Genomic DNA, 27,056 nt, shown 5'->3' with positions numbered 1-27,056 from the left:
TATTCCCTCCCTCCAGGTCCTCTCCTCCCCCCTTATTCCCTCCCTCCAGGTCCTCTCCTCCCCCCTTATTCCCTCCCTCCAGGTCCTCTCCTCCCCCCTTATTCCCTCCCTCCAGGTCCTCTCCTCGCCCCTTATTCCCTCCCTCCAGGTCCTCTCCTCCCCCCTTATTCCCTCCCTCCAGGTCCTCTCCTCGCCCCTTATTCCCTCCCTCCAGGTCCTCTCCTCTCCTTTTATTCCCTCCCTCCAGGTCCTCTCCTCCCCTTTTATTCCCTCCCTCCAGGTCCTCTCCTCCCCCCTTATTCCCTCCCTCCAGGTCCTCTCCTCCCCCCTTATTCCCTCCCTCCAGGTCCTCTCCTCCCCCCTTATTCCCTCCCTCCAGGTCCTCTCCTCCCCCCTTATTCCCTCCCTCCAGGTCCTCTCCTCCCCCCTTATTCCCTCCCTCCAGGTCCTCTCCTCCCCCCTTATTCCCTCCCTCCAGGTCCTCTCCTCGCCCCTTATTCCCTCCCTCCAGGTCCTCTCCTCGCCCCTTATTCCTTCCCTCCAGGTCCTCTCCTCCCCCCTTATTCCCTCCCTCCAGGTCCTCTCCTCCCCCCTTATTCCCTCCCTCCAGGTCCTCTCCTCCCCCCTTATTCCCTCCCGCCCCCCCTTATTCCCTCCCGCTTGTTCCTACCCCCCCCCCCCATCTTATTCTCTCCCGCCAGCCCCCCCCCCCTCCTTGTACCTTGGTGCCAGGTCCCCCCCCCCCTTATTCCCCAACGCCAGCCCCCCCCCCCCCCACCTTCTTGTACCTTGGTGCCAGGTGCTCCCCCCTGGATCCTTTGCTCCATTGCTCCCTCCTTGAGCCCTCGCTCCAGTCGCTTACCATGGCTTGTTCTGCCTGATCCATCCCCTGCCTGGTGCTGGTGTGCGGCTGATAACTGGGGCAGCAGCGCGCTTACAAGTGATTCCGGCTGTCAGATCAGGACATTACGCAGGGTATGACATGCAGAACAGCGCTGAGCAGGAATCGGATTGCATCTGTCTGACAGGATTGGATATGTCACCCAGCGTTTAGCTTGGGGTTGGCATCTAGGACTGGCACTGGGAATAACAAGCTGCGGAGTAATGAGGGAATGTAAGACTCAGGTCAGGCCGGGCTCATACACGAGGACTTGTATTGTTTATTATGGAATAACCTCTCCCTATCCTGCCAGGTACAAGAGCTGCAGAGCCCCCCGCGTGCCAGCCAGGTGGTGCGAGACTGCGTGAAGGCCTGCCTCAACTCCACCTACGAGTACATCTTCAACAACTGCCACGAGCTGTACAGCCGCGAGTACCAGACCGACCCAGTGAGTACAATATGAGGAATAGGTGTCCTCTACGTGCCAAGCAGGTCCAGTACCAAACATGGCAACGGGCCGGGCTGATCATAAGAGCTGATCCGCACCACTAAGAATTGCTCCAGGCTCTTATGGATCAAGGACTTCATTCTCGTATTGTGGTGAAAAGGTGTAAAAACAAAAAATACTATCGGTTTGTATCTGGGCTGTGAAAGCTAGAACCAATAATTGCTACAACTGTGTGAATAAAGCTTCTGAGACTTCTTATGGTCACAGTTATGCCAGGACCTTTCTCCTTAACACTAGGTGCATCCTGCCAGGACCTTTCTCCTTGGCACTAGGTGCATCCTTCCAGGACCTTTCCCCTTAGCACTAGGTGCATCCTGCCAGGACCTTTCTCCTTAGCACTAGTTGCATCCTGCCAGGACCTTTCTCCTTAGCACTAGGTGCATCCTGCCAGGACCTTTCTCCTTAGCACTAGTTGCATCCTGCCAGGACCTTTCTCCTTAACACTAGGTGCATCCTGCCAGGACCTTTCTCCTTGGCACTAGGTGCATCCTTCCAGGACCTTTCCCCTTAGCACTAGGTGCATCCTGCCAGGACCTTTCTCCTTAGCACTAGTTGCATCCTGCCAGGACCTTTCTCCTTAGCACTAGGTGCATCCTGCCAGGACCTTTCTCCTTGGCACTAGTTGCATTCTGCCAGGACCTTTCTCCTTAGCACTAGGTGCATCCTGCAAGGACTGTTCTCCTTAGCGCTAGGTGCATCCTGCAAGGACTGTTCTCCTTAGCGCTAGGTGCATCCTGCCAGGACCTTTCTCCTTAGCACTAGGTGCATCCTGCCAGGACCTTTCTCCTTAGCACTAGGTGCATCCTGCCAGGACCTTTCTCCTTAGCACTAGGTGCATCCTGCCAGGACTGTTCTCCTTAGCACTAGGTGCATCCTGCCAGGACCTTTCTCCTTAGCACTAGGTGCATCCTGCCAGGACCTTTCTCCTTAGCACTAGGTGCATCCTGCCAGGGCCTTTATCTTTAGCAATAGACCAGGTAACCAGACTGCAGGTCTGTGGTTTGGCCTTGAGAGGAAAACACTCAGGACTCGGAGTTCTCATGATACAATCCAATACTTGTCTCACCGTATGTCACTACAATGTGCTGCCTCCTACCAGGCTCTGCTTTGCTGTGCTGTGCTCTGCCATGCCGTGCTGTGCCGTGCTCTGATGTGCTGTGCTGTGCCGTACCGTGCTCTGCTGTACTGTACTGGGGCGGCCGGGTCTCGGGTTTTCTCTACAGAATAAATGCTCTGTGATTGTTTCCGGGTCTCTTAATAATTTTGTGTTTCCCACAGAACAAGAAGCAAGATCTACCCCCAGAGGAACAAGGACCTTGTATCAAGAATCTGGACTTCTGGCCCAAACTGATCACCCTGATCGTATCAATCATTGAGGAGGATAAGAACGCCTACACCCCAGTACTAAACCAGTAAGCAGCCCTGTGCCGGAGCGTGGCGCTGCTGTGTGCCTGCTGACTGTTCTCTCTCTAACCCTTCTGTGCTTTGTAGAGATGTCATCTCCTGTCAGTCTGTCTCCCTGTCTGCTCTGTCTCTTGTTGTATAAGTGACGTCGGCCGAGGTGCCAGCTCTTAGCGTCCTGACACGGGGTGAGTGAGGCCGCGTGCTGCTGCTCGTATATATATATACGCCTGCCACCTGACTGCCGAACGTTCCTGCATGCTCATCACGCGGGTCAGCACGCAGGAGGTCAGCGCTGTGTATAAGGGGAAACCGATGTACTAGACATGAGTAACCCCTGTGTCTCACTACATGTCCTTATAGACAGTATGTATTGTAAGGGGAAGCCTTAAATCCTCTGTGCTGCTTTGGGCCTTCCCCCCTTCATGACATTGTGTTCAGGTAACACACATCCAATTATTTCATCATATCAGATGCACAAATCTCCTGGACTTTCCTTTGTGGTATACAGCTCTTTACATTATTTAAAGGAATATTTTGGCGGGGGAACTCATCACCTATTCAGACCACTCGCCTCTCAGTGGAGTGACTCTGGCAGGACCTAAGTTTGGCCACCCCCTTTATATAAGCTTTATCTGGACTTTGGGTTGGTGGCCTTCCTAGTATTCGGGCACCCACTGATTACATGAATGAAAATCGGTTCCTCGGAGTAGTGTTACTCACACAGTGTTAGGTATTGGTCCTGGAGAGCTTTTTTTTTAGTAGCAGCAGGTCTGTAATGCATAGATATATATTCCAGGAATGTAGCTCCTCCAAATGCACTGGGGGGGGGGGGGGGTGTCCTCACACTGCTGTGCTCTCTGCAGCCAGTGTTAGATATGATTAGGTAATCATATCTTTGTTTATGTTATTAGTAGGTGTAGGACTCTGGAATATAGATTTATATTCCAGGATTGCAACTCCTCCAAGTGCACTGGGCATGTGTCCTCACACTGCTGTGCTCTGGAGAGGGGTGTGTCCTCACACTGCTGTGCTCTGGAGAGGGGTGTGTCCTCACACTGCTGTTCTCTGGAGAGGGGTGTGTCCTCACACTGCTGTTCTCTGGAGAGGGGTGTGTCCTCACACTGCTGTGCTCTGGAGAGGGGTGTGTCCTCACACTGCTGTGCTCTGGAGAGGGGTGTGTCCTCACACTGCTGTGCTCTGGAGAGGGGTGTGTCCTCACACTGCTGTGCTCTGGAGAGGGGTGTGTCCTCACACTGCTGTGCTCTGGAGAGGGGTGTGTCCTCACACTGCTGTGCTCTGGAGAGGGGTGTGTCCTCACACTGCTGTGCTCTGGAGAGGGGTGTGTCCTCACACTGCTGTGCTCTGGAGAGGGGTGTGTCCTCACACTGCTGTGCTCTGGAGAAGGGTGTGTCCTCACACTGCTGTGCCCTGGAGAGGGGTGTGTCCTCACACTGCTGTGAGAACACGACTTCATTGTACTTGGAAAAGAACTATAAATCTTTTCTTCACCAGGGCAATATCTACCACTGTGTGCGGGTTACACTCTCTTGGTGACCGCCCGGTAATGTATCGAGTGATGCGGTGCACTCCTCACTGTCTGCTCCAGTCATTACAACATTCATTACAGAAGATATTCAGAACATTAAATTCCGTTGATTCCGTATGCCGACCGTTTCCATGGAAATCTCCCATCAGAATCCATCCTGATAAATCAGAGACATTACTCCTAGATCCAGGCATCAGAATTGTGTCCTTATATTTGTTATCTGTGGCCTCCTTCCATGCTAATCAGCCAGAAGCACTCTGAGGATGTTACCAGCGCCCCTCCCTACCGCAGCTTAACAAGCTGTTACACTGTGTAGGAGCATTTCCCCCGTCCCACTGTGTAAGATTACAGCAGGCAGAGCGATAGGGAAAGGGGGGTGCTGAGGGAGCAGGGGGATCCATTGTAACAGTCTGTAAAGGTACAGCATGGAGGAGCTCTGGAAACGCCTCCTATAGCCCTTCAGGGTCATTAGTATAATGATAAACAGTTGATATTAGAAGGGAGGAGGCCATGGATAACAGATACAAGCAGATCCCACAGTCCCGGTGCCTGGATCTAGGAGTAATGTCCCTGGTTTATCCAGATGGAGTCTGATGGTGGATTCAGTGCTTACAAGTCCTGGACATGGCCGCTGTCTGGATGGTCCTGATGCTTTTATTTAGTTCTTGTTGAGTATTGGAGTGGTTCATACGGTTGGCACCTCATTCATGTGTTATGAGCACTTTGCCTCCAGTCTGTCCTTAGGGGGCGCCCTATGGTATCACATAGCACACACCTAGAGAAGGTCCTGAATGCCCTCACCCCTAGGGGGAGCCATTGGATGTAGTGGGTATAGCCCTGGCAGTGCATGCAGGGGGGGGGGGGGGTTGTTGCATGATTCCTCTCTTACAAGCATTTACAAGGCTGGGTGAGTATTTAGTAAATGGTTGTCGGATATTTATATAGGGTCACATTACACCTTCATATGTCTTACGGACCCCTTACTCCCCACCAGTGATTGTAAGGTAAACACCCACTGACATGATTGACTTCCAGCTCTGGTGGGATGAGTAGTTGTACAGTAAGCAGTTTCCCCGGCACTCAAAACCTGTCACCAGGAACATAATTTTTAGGTGGTGACAGGTTCCAATACTGTCACTACTTTATAAAACTTTATTTCACATTACCAGGCTCCCTGCCAGCACAATGTGGTGAGTCCCGGCAGGGCAGCTGCAGCTTGTGTCAGTCCCCTCCAAACTCATCCAGCTCCATCCCCACTCCCTGTCATGTGAATTGAGCAGGAGGATGGTGTAGAGCCAAAGAAGAATGCATGAGGAGACACAGTCTGGAGCTGCCCTCTCCCCAGTGACTCACTGCACGCTACTGGCAGGGAGCCAGGTAATGTGAAATAAACTTTTATAGAGTTGAAATGATTCAGAATGCTGACAAAGGCATTTTAAAATCTGCATAGCATAGGCTACTGGAACATGTCACCAGCTAAAAATTATATTCCTGGTGATAGGTTCCCTCCAGACAAAATCTGTTCTTAATAATTCTAATTTTACAGAAAATTATTTTTTTCTTTATGCAAATTAGCTCTACTGCCCCAGGAATGGGGCTGTGCCTGCTGGTGCCCACTGCCTCCATATAGTTAGAGTGATTGGCAGGTGTAGAAAGAAAATAAATGCATAGCCCCGCCCCCAGTGCACAGAGAGGCTCATTTGCATAAATATAAAAGCAAAAATTTTCTTTAAAGTAACAAATCTCTGGGAAACTTTCCAGACATATTTTACAAAGTGTCTTATGGGGGGATTTTGTAGATGTAGATCCCCCACGATCTGTGGAGTTTGGTTCCCTCCTCCTAGACATTTAATCTCCAGTTGCAAAACTGACCCCAATCTCTTCATTTTCTTATAAAGATTTCCTCAGGAACTGAGTGTGGGGAAGGTCAGCGCGGAGGTGATGTGGAACCTCTTCTCCCAGGACATGAAGTACGCCATGGAAGGTAAGGCTGGGGCTAGACGGGGGCCGCTGCTCTGCTACAGTCACCTTCCTGCTGGATAGGACAAGAGCCGCACACACTCCATACATTCTCAGCTAGTGAGGAGGATTCCAGGACTTACAGGGACTCAGACATTCGTCACACAATGACCCCATCAAACAATTAAGGTTACTACATCTCATGAAAACAAGGGACTGTCTACAGGTTTCCGGGATGATAGATTCTTGTGATTGATTGCAACATGCAATTTCTTTTTTTAAGAATGGGGTCCCCCAACCACATGTCATGACTGAAGAGAGGTGACTGTCACACTACACTAGTCTGTGGGGCGCAGTGTGGGCACTACACTAGTCTGTGGGGGCGCAGCGTGGGCACTACACTAGTCTGTTGGGCGCAGCACAAGTTACTACAGTAGTCTGTGGGGTGCAGAGCAGGCACTACACTAGTCTGTGGGGCGCAGTGTGGGTACTACACCAGTCTGTGGGGCGCAGCGTGGGCACTACACTAGTCTGTTGGGTGCAGCTTGGGTTACTACAGTAGTCTGTGGGGCGCAGTATGGACACTACACTAGTCTGTTGGGTGCAGCACGGGTTACTACACTAGTCTGTGGGGCAGAGTGTGGGCACTACACTAGTCTGCTGGGTGCAGAATGGGTTACTACAGTAGTCTTTGGGGTGCAGTGTGGGCACTACACTAGTCTGTTGTCGCAGTGCAAGCACTACATTAGTCTGTGGGGAAGAATGTAGGCACTCCACTAGTCTGTGAGGAGTAGTGCAGGACCTACACTTTTCTTTGGTGCGTAGTGTGGGCACCACAACTGGTTTATGGGGACACAGGTTGGGCACTACATTAGTCTTTGGGGCGCAGTGTGGGCACTACACCAGTTTGTGGGGTGCAGGGTGGAGAATATTACATTTCCTATACAATCACGATATATTGGGTTATGTGAGATCTCCAGTCATCAGGGCTCAGATTTTCCTATTTAATGACCTTGATGAGATGAATGTTCTGCGTAGAAAGTTTTTGTTGCGTCCCTCTGCAGAGCACGGATGCTGTGACCTCTGCTGCGGGGGCCACGCGTCTTCCGCTGACGGCTTGTCTTCTCCTTTTCATTTCCAATCGGTTCTCGGCGACCTACACATGAGTCAGCGGCAGGTCACACAGCGGGGCAGAGGATTGTGGAGTAATTGTCTGATTAAATCTCTCTTGATCTCATACGGAGGCCGCGTCTCAGCGCTGCTCCCGCGTCCGTACAGTCAGCTCTCCTCCCGTGCCTCCTGCGACTGACAGTCATCAGGGTCATAGGGGCAAGAGGGAAGAGTAATAGGCAGATGTAGCAGAGCCGAATCTGTCCTAGAGCAGCTTCTCAAGTGACATTGTACATTTCCAGCTTGGTCCTGCTGCTTAGTGCCAGCTTCCCTGTTACAGCATCACTTACTGCTTCTAATATCAATGCTTCCTTATGTGCCAGGGCGTAGGTAGGTAGCTAGACGTACAGCGCTGTGACCCCCTTGCTTTACAGTGCTGCCTCTCCCCCACTATAAAATTGGGCCTTCATTTAGAGCCATAGCTAGTGGTCATGTTCATGTGTAATAATATCCATCTCTTCTTCCTCACACTCAAGTCTTGGATAAAATAAGTTCTCTGCACTGGCTGAGCGGTAAGTGTGCCCGGCCTGGAGGGTCAACCGATGCCACCCGCATATGTAGATACTCCACTATAGGGAGCCTAGGACCATCTCTTCCCAGGGGGGATGTTGCTGTAAAAATAAAAGGGTTGGACTTTCTCTTTTCATTGAATTAGGCTTATTGTGTAATTGTTAATAAAGTTTTTCACTCAAATCCCCCCCTCCTTCCCCCGTTCAGTGTGTGCGCAACCCCTATAATTCCTTACAGACAGTCCCTGGATAGTCTAATGTCCTCAGATGACTAAATCACCCAGTCAAATATTTCCTAGGTATGGGAAGGGTTACTCATTAGCCTCCTTATCTGTCTGAAATGGGCGGATTTCAGAAGAAGCAGAAACAAGGCACAGAGAAGATACAAAATTTACTATGAATAGATTCAAGATTTTTATGACACAAAGTTTTATTTACTCTTTAACTTCTTACACAATATTCTGTGTTACTGCGAGTGATGGGTGTATCTGCATAGGACAATATACGGCTCGAGTAGCCTCGACTGAACCAGTAACAGACGTGAGTGAGCGCTCACACTCCATGAGCCCAGGGGTGGCTCTTTCTACCAGAAAGGTCATAGTAGGTGGTAAATGCTATTAAAGGGGGCAAAATATTACTGCCCTTTAAATCCTATAGTCCATCTGTGTCACCATTTTCACAATCTGGAACTTTAAGACGCGTATAATCTCCACCTATAATGGGACGGGGAAGTCTCTGGAGCTATGATAGAGCAGTCATGTCCATATGGCAGTGTATCATAATAAGTCAGAACATCATATACAGTCTCTCTCTGTTAAAGGGATTGTCCAGATATTGAAAAAACATAGCTTCTTTCTTCCCAAAAACGAGGCACAACTGACCATGGGTTGCTCATATGTATAGAAATGAATGGAGCTGAGCTGCAATACCACCCACTACCCATAGTCAGAAGTGGCGCTGTTCTTGGAAGTAAGCAGCCATGTTTTTCATCCTCCGGACAACCCCTTTTAGCGTAATGAAGGAGTTATGGGGACTGGTGGGAGGGATCCTACACCTTCCGCTCAGTGACTCATGTCTGTCTCTCCTCTATCTCAAGCCCCGGCCGTCTTTCGCATACGAATGATTCATTTTTTTGGTGGTAAGAACGTAGATTGTGTAGATGATGCTCAGAGACTGTAGTGCTGTACAGCCATGTACTCAGCGCTGTGCACCCAGGTCTTGTATAGAGGTAGATGTCCGGCCGGGTCACTCTCCTGCCTGGAGATGATGGAAGCCCCTGGTGCACGGCGCTGAGTATACAGGTGGTCTCTCGCCATGTTATAACACCTGCAGGGGATCCTATAGTGTGTAGTGATTACTATAGTCCCATAGATTCCACCTACAGAGGGAACAGAAAGGATTCGGACCCCTCATTTCAGCCAATTGGTAAAATCAAAAAAAGTTCTTTTTTTTGCTCATTAATGTGCCCTCTGCTCCCAGCATCACAGAAAAAAACAGGAATGCAGAGATTTTTTGCCAATTTAACAAGAAAATGTGAAATCTCCCCTGGCGATAAGTATCCGGCCCCCCGGGTGAAGAGTATCCGCCCCCCCGGGTGGAGAGTATCCGGCCCCCCGGGTGGAGAGTATCCGGCCCCCCGGGCGATGAGTATCCGGCCCCCCGGGCGATGAGTATCCGGCCCCCCGGGCGATGAGTATCCGGCCCCCCGGGCGATGAGTATCCGGCCCCCCGGGCGATGAGTATCCGGCCCCCCGGGCGATGAGTATCCGGCCCCCCGGGCGATGAGTATCCGCCCCCCCCCCCCCCGGGCGATTAGTATCCGCCCCCCCCCCCCCCAGGCGATGAGTATCCGCCCCCCCCCCCCCCCAGGCGATGAGTATCCGCCCCCCCGGTCGATGAGTATCCGCCCCCCCGGTCGATGAGTATCCGTCCCCCCGGTCGATGAGTATCCGTCCCCCCGGTCGATGAGTATCCGTCCCCCCGGTCGATGAGTATCCGTCCCCCCGGGCGATGAGGTGCTGCATCTCTGGAGCTCAGCCACAAGGATTTTGAGGTCTTCTTTACCTCTCACCAAGACTCTTCCCTCACGATTGCTTAGTTTGGCTGGACAGACCGGTCGAGGGAGAGTTATGGTCAACCCAAACTTCTTCCATGTAAGGATTATGTAGGCCACTGTGCTCTTAAAAAACCTTGAGTGCTGCAGACATTCTTTCGTTAAATTGGCCAGATCTGTGCCTTGCCACAATTCTTTCTCTGGGCTCCTTGGGCAGTCCTCATGATTCCCATGTGCTCTGACATGCACTGAGCTATGAGGTCTTATATAGACAGGTTTGCGCCTTTCCTAACAAGGTCCAATCCGTTTAATAAAAACATCTGGACTCCAGTGAAGGAGTAGAACCATCTCAAGGAAGATCAGAAGGGAATGGACAGCATTGTAGTTTTTCTTTTTTTAATAAATTAGCAAAAATATCTCCATTTCTGTTTTTTTTAATTACTGTCAAGATGGGGGAAGAGTGCACATTACTGGGTGGCGGAGGGCACATTAATGATCAAAAAAAGAACTTTTTTTGATCTTAACAATTGGTTGTGATAAAACAAAGAATGAAAAACTTAAATGGGTCTAAATATTTTCCTTACCTACTGAACACTTTATATAATTCTAGTTTATTCACTTTATATTATCTTATGCTTTTAGCTCTTTCTTCTTAAGTATATACTGTGCCAGTAATTAGCAGGTATCCCCGGTGCTGTTACTTGTCCCCCATTCACTGACAGCAAGCAGAGATAAGGTCTCTGATTATTACTAGCATGTCCACACATGAAAACCCCCCCTTACACTTGCATGGATTTGGATGTGGGTGCACACAGCAGAGCGCTAGGTCTTTAATACCTGTTAGTAGGGGACAAGTATAATTAATAACTGGAATTATGACCCCCGTGTGACTCCTAAAGGTCAGGCGCACAGTAATGAGGTGTCATGTGACCTTGCGGTGGTCTGGCAGTGCAGCTCTAATGAGCAGAGAATCAACCGGAGCAGAGATTATTGTGCCACGGGGAGGGCGGTAATTAGGGTCTGTCACATTCACTATAATGAGGCGATAGAAACCCTTCCACCTCTCAGGGGCACAGGCCAAAATACAAGATCAGCCTGGTCCTGGGATCAGACGGTAAAATTCCTGAAAATTGTGATTGAACACGGGGTACACATGGTATACACAGGTATATACATCTCCATACAGTAAATACACATCTATATACAGACAGTATGATAGACAGTATGATATATACATACATGTCCTGTGCACCTTAGTAGATATGTCTCTGTGTATGAATGTGCCGTGCATAACATATACATCAGATCCCCCACATCATACACACAGGATATCCTCACATACACACCACATATGCACACACTGGAATATCCTCACATACACACCACATATATACACACACTGGAATATCCTCACATACACACCACATATATACACACACTGGAATATCCTCACAACCACACCACATATATACACACACTGGAATATCCTCACATACACACCACATATATACACACACTGGAATATCCTCACATACACACCACATATATACACACACTGGAATATCCTCACATACACACCACATATATACACACACTGGAATATCCTCACATACACACCACATATATACACACACTGGAATATCCTCACATACACACCACATATATACACACACTGGAATATCCTCACATACACACCACATATATACACACACTGGAATATCCTCACATACACACCACATATACACACAGGATATCCTCACATACACACCACATATATACACACACTGGAATATCCTCACATACACACCACATATATACACACACTGGAATATCCTCACATACACACCACATATATACACACACTGGAATATCCTCACATACACACCACATATATACACACACTGGAATATCCTCACATACACACCACATATATACACACACTGGAATATCCTCACATATACACACAATGGAATATACTCACAACCACACCACATATATACACACACTGGAATATCCTCACAACCACACCACATATATACACACACTGGAATATCCTCACATACACACCACATATATACACACAGGATATCCTCACATACACACCACATATACACACACACTGGAATATCCTCACATACACACCACATATATGCACACACTGGAATATCCTCACATATACACACAATGGAATATACTCACAACCACACCACATATACACACACTGAAATATCCTCACAACCACACCACAAATACACACACTGAAATATCCTCACATACACACCACATATATACACACACTGGAATATCCTCACATACACACCACATATGCACACACTAGGATATCCTCACATACACACCACATATATACACACAGGATATCCTCACATACACACCACATATATACACACGCTGGAATATCCTCACATACACACCACATATATACACACAGGATATCCTCACATACACACCACATATATACACACACTGGAATGTCCTCACATACACACCACATATATATATACACACTGGGATATCCTCACATACACACCACATCATACACACACTGGGATATCCTCACATACACACCACATCATACACACACACTGAAATATCCTCACATACACACCACATATATACACACACTGGGATATCCTCATATACACACCACATATATACACACACTAGAATATCTTCACATACACACCACATATATATACACACTGGAATATCCTCACATACACACCACATACATACACACACTGGATTATCCTCACATACACACCACATACATACACACACTGGATTATCCTCACGTACACACCACATACATACACACACTGGAATATCCTCGCGTACACACCACATATATACACACACTGGAATATCCTCGCATACACACCACATATATATATACACACTGGAATATCCTCACATACACACCACATATATACACACACTGGAATATCCTCACATACACACCACATATATACACACAGGATATCCTCACATACACACCACATATATACACACAGGATATCCTCACATACACACCACATATATACACACACTGGAATATCCTCACATACACACCACATATGCACACACTGGAATATCCTCACATACACACCACATATATACACACACTGGAATATCCTCACATACACACCACATATACACACAGGATATCCTCACATACACACCACATATGCACACACTGGAATATCCTCACATACACACCACATATATACACACAGGATATCCTCACATACACACCACATTTATACACACACTGGAATATCCTCACATACACACCACATATATACACACAGGATATCCTCACATACACACCACATATATACACACACTGGAATATCCTCACATACACACCACATATATAAACACTGGAATATCCTCACATACACACCACATATATACACACACTGGAATATCCCCACATACACACCACATAAATACACACACTGGAATATCCTCACATACACACCACATATATACACACACAGGAATATCCTCACATACACACCACATATACACACAATGGAACATCCTCACATACACACCACATATACACACAATGGAATATAGTCACATACACACCACATATACACACACTGAAATATCCTCACAACCACACCACATATACACACACTGAAATATCCTCACATACACACCACATATATACACACACTGGAATATCCTCACATACACACCACATATATACACACACTGGAATATCCTCACATACACACCACATATATACACACACTGGAATATCCTCACATACACACCACATATATACACACACTGGAATATCCTCACATACACACCACATATACACACAGGATATCCTCACATACACACCACATATATACACACACAGGATATCCTCACATACACACCACATATATACACACACTGGAATATCCTAACATACACACCACATATATGCACACACTGGAATATCCTCACTTATACACACAATGGAATATACTCACAACCACACCACATATATACACACACTGGAATATCCTCACATACACACCACATATGCACACACTGGGATATCCTCACATACACACCACATATATACACACAGGATATCCTCACATACACACCACATATATACACACGCTGGAATATCCTCACATACACACCACATATATACACACAGGATATCCTCACATACACACCACATATATACACACAGGATATCCTCACATACACACCACATATATACACACACTGGAATGTCCTCACATACACACCACATATATATATACACACTGGGATATCCTCACATACACACCACATCATACACACACTGGGATATCCTCACATACACACCACATCATACACACACACTGGAATATCCTCACATACACACCACATATATACACACACTGGGATATCCTCATATACACACCACATATTTACACACACTAGAATATCTTCACATACACACCACATATATACACACACAGGAATATCCTCACATACACACCACATATACACACAATGGAACATCCTCATATACACACAATGGAATATAGTCACATACACACCACATATACACACACTGAAATATCCTCACAACCACACCACATATATATACACACACTGAAATATCCTCACATACACACCACATATATACACACACTGGAATATCCTCACATACACACCACATATATACACACACTGGAATATCCTCACATACACACCACATATATACACACACAGGAATATCCTCACATACACACCACATATACACACAATGGAACATCCTCATATACACACAATGGAATATAGTCACATACACACCACATATACACACACTGAAATATCCTCACAACCACACCACATATACACACACTGAAATATCCTCACATACACACCACATATATATATACACACTGGAATATCCTCACATACACACCACATATATACACACACTGGAATATCCTCACATACACACCACATATATACACACACAGGAATATCCTCACATACACACCACATATACACACAATGGAACATCCTCACATACACACCACATATACACACAATGGAATATAGTCACATACACACCACATATACACACACTGAAATATCCTCACAACCACACCACATATACACACACTGAAATATCCTCACAACCACACCACATATACACACACTGAAATATCCTCACATACACACCACATATACACACACTGAAATATCCTCACATACACACCACATATATACACACTGGAATATCCTCACATACACACCACATATATACACACACTGGAATATCCTCACATACACACCACATATATACACACACTGGAATATCCTCACATACACACCACATATACACACAGGATATCCTCACATACACACCACATATACACACAGGATATCCTCACATACACACCACATATATACACACACTGGAATATCCTCACATACACACCACATATATGCACACACTGGAATATCCTCACATATACACACAATGGAATATACTCACAACCACACCACATATACACACACTGAAATATCCTCACAACCACACCACAAATACACACACTGAAATATCCTCACATACACACCACATATATACACACACTGGAATATCCTCACATACACACCACATATGCACACACTGGGATATCCTCACATACACACCACATATATACACACAGGATATCCTCACATACACACCACATATATACACACGCTGGAATATCCTCACATACACACCACATATATACACACAGGATATCCTCACATACACACCACATATATACACACACTGGAATGTCCTCACATACACACCACATATATATATACACACTGGGATATCCTCACATACACACCACGTCATACACACACTGGGATATCCTCACATACACACCACATCATACACACACACTGGAATATCCTCACATACACACCACATATATACACACACTGGGATATCCTCATATACACACCACATATATACACACACTAGAATATCTTCACATACACACCACATATATATACACACTGGAATATCCTCACATACACACCACATACATACACACACTGGATTATCCTCACATACACACCACATACATACACACACTGGAATATCCTCGCATACACACCACATACATACACACACTGGAATATCCTCACATACACACCACATATATACACACACTGGAATATCCTCACATACACACCACATATATATACACACACTGGAATATCCTCACATACACACCACATATATACACACAGGATATCCTCACATACACACCACATATATACACACAGGATATCCTCACATACACACCACATATATACACACACTGGAATATCCTCACATACACACCACATATGCACACACTGGAATATCCTCACATACACACCACATATATACACACACTGGAATATCCTCACATACACACCACATATACACACAGGATATCCTCACATACACACCACATATGCACACACTGGAATATCCTCACATACACACCACATATATACACACAGGATATCCTCACATACACACCACATATATACACACACTGGAATATCCTCACATACACACCACATATATACACACAGGATATCCTCACATACACACCACATATATACACACACTGGAAGGTCCTCACATACACACCACATATATATACACACACTGGGATATCCTCACATACACACCACATCATACACACACACTGGAATATCCTCACATACACACCACATAAATACACACACTGGGATATCCTCACATACACACCACATATATATACACACTGGAATATCCTCACATACACACCACATATATACACACACTGGAATATCCTCACATACACACCACATATATACACACACTGGAATATCCTCACATACACACCACATATATATACACACAGGATATCCTCACATACACACCACATATATACACACACTGGAATATCCTCACATACACACCACATATATACACACACTGGAATATCCTCACATACACACCACATATATACACACACTGGAATATCCTCACATACACACCACATATATACACACACTGGAATATCCTCACATACACACCACATATACACACACTGGAATATCCTCACATACACACCACATATATACACACAGGATATCCTCACATACACACCACATATATACACACACTGGAATATCCTCACATACACACCACATATACACACAGGATATCCTCACATACACACCACATATGCACACACTGGGATATCCTCACATACACACCACATATACACACACACTGGATTTCCTCACATATACATGCACTGGATATCTTCACGTATACACACTTCATATCTGCACATACGCACCACATGGACACCCAGAATATTCTCACATAAGGGCCACTTATATATCCTCACATATACGCAGCATCCGGAGCCGCTCATGCGGACCCGTGCCTCTGATACCACCGGTCTCCTGTAGTCATGGTGTATAACGTAGGTGCCTGGGGCAGGTTTACAACCTTTTCTATTCGTATTGATGATTTTGTCACTGTGCTGAATGTCTGTACCCCCCATACTCATATACTGTACCCCCCCGTACACCCCTGTATCTACCCCCGAGCAGAGCACGAAAAACACAGACTCTGCAAGAGCGCCGACTACATGAACCTGCACTTTAAGGTGAAGTGGTTGTACAACGAGTATGTGAAGGACCTACCGGCCATGAAGGATAAAGTGCCTGAGTACCCAGCGTAAGTAATCCCTGTATACACCTGTAATACCACCCTCATACTATATACTGCATGTATACACTGCTACACCTGTAATCCCCTCCTCATACTATATACTACATGATACTGTACTGTATACACTGCTACACCTGTAATCCCCCCCTCATACTATATACTACATGATGCTGTACTGTATACACTGCTACACCTGTAATCCCCCCCTCATACTATATACTACATGATACTGTACTGTATACACCGCTACACCTGTAATACCACCCTCATACTATATACTGCATGTATACACTGCTACACCTGTAATCCCCTCCTCATACTATATACTACATGATACTGTACTGTATGCACTGCTACACCTGTAATCCCCTCCTCATACTATATACTACATGATACTGTACTGTATACACTGCTGCACCTGTAATCCCCTCCTCATACTATATACTACATGATACTGTACTGTATACACTGCTACACCTGTAATCCCCTCCTCATACTATATACTACATGATACTGTACTGTATACACTGCTACACCTGTAATGCCCTCCTCATACTATATACTACATGATACTGTACTGTATACACTGCTACACCTGTAATCCCCTCCTCATACTATATACTACATGATGCTGTACTGTATACACTGCTACACCTGTAATCCCCTCCTCATACTATATACTGCATGATACTGTACTGTATACACTGCTACACCTGTAATCCCCCCCTCATACTATATACTACATGATACTGTACTGTATACACTGCTACACCTGTAATCCCCCCCTCATACTATATACTACATGATACTGTACTGTATACACTGCTACACCTGTAATCCCCTCCTCATACTATATACTACATGATGCTGTACTGTATACACTGCTACACCTGTAATCCCCCCCTCATACTATATACTACATGATACTGTACTGTATACACTGCTACACCTGTAATCCCCCCCTCATACTATATACTACATGATACTGTACTGTATACACTGCTACACCTGTAATCCCCTCCTCATACTATATACTACATGATGCTGTACTGTATACACTGCTACACCTGTAATCCCCTCCTCATACTATATACTACATGATACTGTACTGTATACACTGCTACACCTGTAATCCCCCCCTCATACTATATACTACATGATACTGTACTGTATACACTGCTACACCTGTAATCCCCTCCTCATACTATATACTACATGATGCTGTACTGTATACACTGCTACACCTGTAATCCCCCCCTCATACTATATACTACATGATACTGTACTGTATACACTGCTACACCTGTAATCCCCTCCTCATACTATATACTACATGATACTGTACTGTATACACTGCTACACCTGTAATCCCCTCCTCATACTATATACTACATGATACTGTACTGTATACACTGCTACACCTGTAATCCCCTCCTCATACTATATACTACATGATGCTGTACTGTATACACCGCTACACCTGTAATCCCCTCCTCATACTATATACTACATGATACTGTACTGTATACACTGCTACACCTGTAATCCCCTCCTCATACTATATACTGCATGATACTGTACTGTATACACTGCTACACCTGTAATCCCCTCCTCATGCTATATACTACATGATACTGTACTGTATACACTGCTACACCTGTAATCCCCCTCCTCATACTATATACTACATGATACTGTACTGTATACACTGCTACACCTGTAATCCCCTCCTCATACTATATACTACATGATACTGTACTGTATACACTGCTACACCTGTAATCCCCTCCTCATACTATATACTACATGATACTGTACTGTATACACTGCTACACCTGTAATCCCCTCCTCATGCTATATACTACATGATACTGTACTGTATACACTGCTACACCTGTAATCCCCTCCTCATACTATATACTACATGATACTGTACTGTATACACTGCTACACCTGTAATCCCCTCCTCATACTATATACTACATGATGCTGTACTGTATACACTGCTACACCTGTAATCCCCTCCTCATACTATATACTGCATGATACTGTACTGTATACACTGCTACTCCTGTAATCCCCTCCTCATACTATATACTACATGATACTGTACTGTATACACTGCTACACCTGTAATCCCCTCCTCATACTATATACTACATGATACTGTACTGTATACACTGCTACATCTGTAATCCCCTCCTCATACTATATACTACATGATACTGTACTGTATACACTGCTACACCTGTAATCCCCTCCTCATACTATATACTACATGATACTGTACTGTATACACTGCTACACCTGTAATCCCCTCCTCATACTATATACTACATGATACTGTACTGTATACACTGCTACACCTGTAATCCCCTCCTCATACTATATACTACATGATACTGTACTGTATACACTGCTACACCTGTAATCCCCTCCTCATACTATATACTACATGATACTGTACTGTATACACTGCTACACCTGTAATCCCCTCCTCATACTATATACTACATGATACTGTACTGTATACACTGCTACACCTGTAATCCCCTCCTCATACTATATACTACATGATACTGTACTGTATACACTGCTACACCTGTAATCCCCCCCTCATACTATATACTACATGATACTGTACTGTATACACTGCTACACCTGTAATCCCCTCCTCATACTATATACTACATGATACTGTACTGTATACACTGCTACACCTGTAATCCCCTCCTCATACTATATACTACATGATACTGTACTGTATACACTGCTACACCTGTAATCCCTCCTCATACTATATACATGATACTGTACTGTATACACTGCTACACCTGTAATCCCTCCTCATACTATATACATGATACTGTACTGTATACACTGCTACACCTGTAATCCCCTCCTCATACTATATACTACATGATACTGTACTGTATACACTGCTACACCTGTAATCCCCTCCTCATACTATATACTACATGATACTGTACTGTATACACTGCTACACCTGTAATCCCCCCCTCATACTATATACTACATGATACTGTACTGTATACACTGCTACACCTGTAATCCCCTCCTCATACTATATACTACATGATACTGTACTGTATACACTGCTGCACCTGTAATCCCCTCCTCATACTATATACTACATGATACTGTACTGTATACACTGCTGCACCTGTAATCCCCTCCTCATACTATATACTACATGATACTGTACTGTATACACTGCTACACCTGTAATCCCCCCCTCATACTATATACTACATGATACTGTACTGTATACACTGCTACACCTGTAATCCCCCCCTCATACTATATACTACATGATACTGTACTGTATACACTGCTACACCTGTAATCCCCCCCTCATACTATATACTACATGATACTGTACTGTATACACTGCTGCACCTGTAATCCCCTCCTCATACTATATACTACATGATACTGTACTGTATACACTGCTACACCTGTAATCCCCTCCTCATACTATATACTGCATGATACTGTACTGTATACACTGCTACACCTGTAATCCCCCCTCATACTATATACTACATGATGCTGTACTGTATACACTGCAACACCTGTAATCCCCTCCTCATACTATATACTACATGATACTGTACTGTATACACTGCTACATCTGTAATCCCCCCCTCATACTATATACTACATGATACTGTACTGTATACACTGCTACACCTGTAATCCCCTCCTCATACTATATACTACATGATACTGTACTGTATACACTGCTACACCTGTAATCCCCTCCTCATACTATATACTACATGATACTGTACTGTATACACTGCTACACCTGTAATCCCCTCCTCATACTATATACTACACGATACTGTACTGTATACACTGCTACACCTGTAATCCCTCCTCATACTATATACTACATGATACTGTATACACTGCTACACCTGTAATGCCCTCCTCATACTATATACTACATGATGCTGTACTGTATACACTGCTACACCTGTAATCCCCTCCTCATACTATATACTACATGATACTGTACTGTATACACTGCTACACCTGTAATCCCCTCCTCATACTATATACTACATGATACTGTACTGTATACACTGCTACACCTGTAATCCCCTCCTCATACTATATACTACATGATACTGTACTGTATACACTGCTACACCTGTAATCCCCTCCTCATACTATATACTACATGATACTGTACTGTATACACTGCTACACCTGTAATCCCCTCCTCATACTATATACTACATGATACTGTACTGTATACACTGCTACACCTGTAATCCCCTCCTCATACTATATACTACATGATACTGTACTGTATACACTGCTACACCTGTAATCCCCTCCTCATACTATATACTACATGATACTGTACTGTATACACTGCTACACCTGTAATCCCCTCCTCATACTATATACTACATGATACTGTAGTGTATACACTGCTACACCTGTAATCCCCTCCTCATACTATATACTACATGATACTGTACTGTATACACTGCTACACCTGTAATCCCCCCCTCATACTATATACTACATGATACTGTACTGTATACACTGCTACACCTGTAATCCCCTCCTCATACTATATACTACATGATGCTGTACTGTATACACTGCTACCCCTGTAATCCCCCCCTCATACTATATACTACATGATACTGTACTGTATACACTGCTACATCTGTAATCCCCTCCTCATACTATATACTACATGATACTGTACTGTATACACTGCTACACCTGTAATCCCCTCCTCATACTATATACTACATGATACTGTACTGTATACACTGCTACACCTGTAATCCCCTCCTCATGCTATATACTACATGACACTGTACTGTATACACTGCTACACCTGTAATCCCCTCCTCATACTATATACTACATGATACTGTACTGTATACACTGCTACATCTGTAATCCCCTCCTCATACTATATACTACATGATTCTGTACTGTATACACTGCTACATCTGTAATCCCCTCCTCATACTATATACTACATGATACTGTACTGTATACACTGCTACACCTGTAATCCCCTCCTCATACTATATACTACATGATTCTGTACTGTATACACTGCTACATCTGTAATCCCCTCCTCATACTATATACTACATGATACTGTACTGTATACACTGCTACACCTGTAATCCCCTCCTCATACTATATACTACATGATACTGTACTGTATACACTGCTACACCTGTAATCCCCTCCTCATACTATATACTACATGATACTGTACTGTATACACCGCTACACCTGTAATCCCCTTCTCATACTATATACTACATGATACTGTACTGTATACACCGCTACACCTGTAATCCCCTCCTCATACTATATACTACATGATACTGTACTGTATACACTGCTACACCTGTAATCCCCTCCTCATACTATATACTACATGATGCTGTACTGTATACACCGCTACACCTGTAATCCCCTCCTCATACTATATACTACATGATACTGTACAGTATACACTGCTACACCTGTAATCCCCTCCTCATACTATATACTACATGATACTGTACTGTATACACTGCTACACCTGTAATCCCCTCCTCATACTATATACTACATGATACTGTACTGTATACACTGCTACACCTGTAATCCCCTCCTCATACTATATACTACATGATACTGTACTGTATACACTGCTACACCTGTAATCCCCTCCTCATACTATATACTACATGATACTGTACTGTATACACTGCTACACCTGTAATCCCCCCTCATACTATATACTACATGATATTGTACTGTATACACTGCAACACCTGTAATCGCCTCCTCATACTATATACTACATGATACTGTACTGTATACACTGCTACACCTGTAATCCCCCCTTCATACTATATACTACATGATACTGTACTGTATACACTGCTACACCTGTAATCCCCTCCTCATACTATATACTACATGATACTGTACTGTATACACTGCTACACCTGTAATCCCCTCCTCATACTATATACTACATGATACTGTACTGTATACACTGCTACACCTGTAATCCCCTCCTCATACTATATACTACATGATACTGTACTGTATACACTGCTACACCTGTAATCCCCTCCTCATACTATATACTACATGATACTGTACTGTATACACTGCTACACCTGTAATCCCCCCCTCATACTATATACTACATGATACTGTACTGTATACACTGCTACACCTGTAATCCCATCCTCATACTATATACTACATGATACTGTACTGTATACACTGCTACACCTGTAATCCCTTCCTCATACTATATACTACATGATACTGTACTGTATACACTGCTACACCTGTAATCCCCCCCTCATACTATATACTACATGATACTGTACTGTATACACTGCTACACCTGTAATCCCCTCCTCATACTATATACTACATGATACTGTACTGTATACACTGCTACACCTGTAATCCCCTCCTCATACTATATACTACATGATACTGTACTGTATACACTGCTACACCTGTAATCCCCTCCTCATACTATATACTACATGATACTGTACTGTATACACTGCTACACCTGTAATCCCCTCCTCATACTATATACTACATGATACTGTACTGTATACACTGCTACATCTGTAATCCCCTCCTCATACTATATACTACATGATACTGTACTGTATACACTGCTACACCTGTAATCCCCTCCTCATACTATATACTACATGATACTGTACTGTATACACTGCTACACCTGTGATCCCCTCCTCATACTATATACTACATGATACTGTACTGTATACACTGCTACACCTGTAATCCCCTCCTCATACTATATACTACATGATACTGTACTGTATACACTGCTACACCTGTAATCCCCTCCTCATACTATATACTACATGATACTGTACTGTATACACTGCTACACCTGTAATCCCCTCCTCATACTATATACTACATGATGCTGTACTGTATACACTGCTACACCTGTAATCCCCTCCTCATACTATATACTACATGATACTGTACTGTATACACTGCTACACCTGTAATCCCCTCCTCATACTATATACTACATGATACTGTACTGTATACACTGCTACACCTGTAATCCCCTCCTCATACTATATACTACATGATACTGTACTGTATACACTGCTACACCTGTAATCCCCCCCTCATACTATATACTACATGATGCTGTACTGTATACACTGCTACACCTGTAATCCCCTCCTCATACTATATACTACATGATACTGTACTGTATACACTGCTACACCTGTAATCCCCTCCTCATACTATATACTACATGATGCTGTACTGTATACACTGCTACACCTGTAATCCCCTCCTCATACTATATACTACATGATACTGTACTGTATACACTGCTACACCTGTAATCCCCTCCTCATACTATATACTACATGATACTGTACTGTATACACTGCTACACCTGTAATCCCCTCCTCATACTATATACTACATGATACTGTACTGTATACACTGCTACACCTGTAATCCCCTCCTCATACTATATACTACATGATACTGTACTGTATACACTGCTACACCTGTAATCCCCTCCTCATACTATATACTACATGATACTGTACTGTATACACTGCTACACCTGTAATCCCCTCCTCATACTATATACTACATGATACTGTACTGTATACACTGCTACACCTGTAATCCCCTCCTCATACTATATACTACATGATACTGTACTGTATACACTGCTACACCTGTAATCCCCTCCTCATACTATATACTACATGATACTGTACTGTATACACTGCTACACCTGTAATCCCCTCCTCATACTATATACTACATGATACTGTACTGTATACACTGCTACACCTGTAATCCCCTCCTCATACTATATACTACATGATACTGTACTGTATACACTGCTACACCTGTAATCCCCCCCTCATACTATATACTACATGATGCTGTACTGTATACACTGCTACACCTGTAATCCCCTCCTCATGCTATATACTACATGACACTGTACTGTATACACTGCTACACCTGTAATCCCCCCCTCATACTATATACTACATGATACTGTACTGTATACACTGCTACACCTGTAATCCCCTCCTCATACTATATACTACATGATACTGTACTGTATACACTGCTACACCTGTAATCCCCTCCTCATACTATATACTACATGATACTGTACTGTATACACTGCTACACCTGTAATCCCCCCCTCATACTATATACTACATGATACTGTACTGTATACACTGCTACACCTGTAATCCCCTCCTCATACTATATACTACATGATACTGTACTGTATACACTGCTACACCTGTAATCCCCTCCTCATACTATATACTACATGATACTGTACTGTATACACTGCTACACCTGTAATCCCCTCCTCATACTATATACTACATGATACTGTACTGTATACACTGCTACACCTGTAATCCCCCCCCTCATACTATATACTACATGATACTGTACTGTATACACTGCTACACCTGTAATCCCCTCCTCATACTATATACTACATGATACTGTACTGTATACACTGCTACACCTGTAATCCCCTCCTCATACTATATACTACATGGTACTGTACTGTATACACTGCTACACCTGTAATCCCCTCCTCATACTATATACTACATGATACTGTACTGTATACACTGCTACACCTGTAATCCCCTCCTCATACTATATACTACATGATACTGTACTGTATACACTGCTACACCTGTAATCCCCCCCTCATACTATATACTACATGATACTGTACTGTATACACTGCTACACCTGTAATCCCCTCCTCATACTATATACTACATGATACTGTACTGTATACACTGCTACACCTGTAATCCCCTCCTCATACTATATACTACATGATACTGTACTGTATACACCGCTACACCTGTAATCTCCTCCTCATACTATATACTACATGATACTGTACTGTATACACCGCTACACCTGTAATCCCCTCCTCATACTATATACTACATGATACTGTACTGTATACACCGCTACACCTGTAATCCCCTCCTTATACTATATAGTACATGATACTGTACTGTATACACTGCTACACCTGTAATCCCCTCCTCATACTATATACTACATGATGCTGTACTGTATACACTGCTACACCTGTAATCTCCTCCTCATACTATATACTACATGATTCTGTACTGTATACACTGCTACATCTGTAATCCCCTCC

At 44.2% G+C, this 27,056-nt stretch overlaps 1 protein-coding gene across 9 annotated transcripts in view; it reads left to right on the top strand.

The window, feature by feature from the left end:
- UNC13B (unc-13 homolog B) overlaps nucleotides 1–27,056 on the top strand; it is a 295,618-nt gene that overhangs the window by 243,451 nt on the left and 25,111 nt on the right. For 5 of the 9 annotated variants that reach the window (XM_072132773.1, XM_072132775.1, XM_072132774.1 and 2 more), the window contains 6 exons: nucleotides 1,194–1,328; nucleotides 2,667–2,800; nucleotides 6,237–6,322; nucleotides 7,944–7,979; nucleotides 9,073–9,114; nucleotides 17,668–17,794. In XM_072132773.1, the coding sequence (XP_071988874.1) occupies nucleotides 1,194–1,328; nucleotides 2,667–2,800; nucleotides 6,237–6,322; nucleotides 7,944–7,979; nucleotides 9,073–9,114; nucleotides 17,668–17,794 (560 nt within the window). Of the gene's footprint in view, nucleotides 1–1,193; nucleotides 1,329–2,666; nucleotides 2,801–2,879; nucleotides 2,978–6,236; nucleotides 6,323–7,943; nucleotides 7,980–9,072; nucleotides 9,115–17,667; nucleotides 17,795–27,056 lie in introns of those variants that run through there. The other 4 variants (XM_072132778.1, XM_072132777.1, XM_072132780.1 and 1 more) reach the window with 2 other exon arrangements.

Source organism: Engystomops pustulosus, chromosome 1 (assembly GCF_040894005.1).
Source record: "Engystomops pustulosus chromosome 1, aEngPut4.maternal, whole genome shotgun sequence".
In the NCBI taxonomy this organism is placed as follows: Eukaryota; Metazoa; Chordata; class Amphibia; order Anura; family Leptodactylidae; genus Engystomops; species Engystomops pustulosus.
The sequence above is the reverse complement of the archived record's forward strand: the minus strand, read 5'-3'. Positions and strand labels throughout refer to the sequence as shown.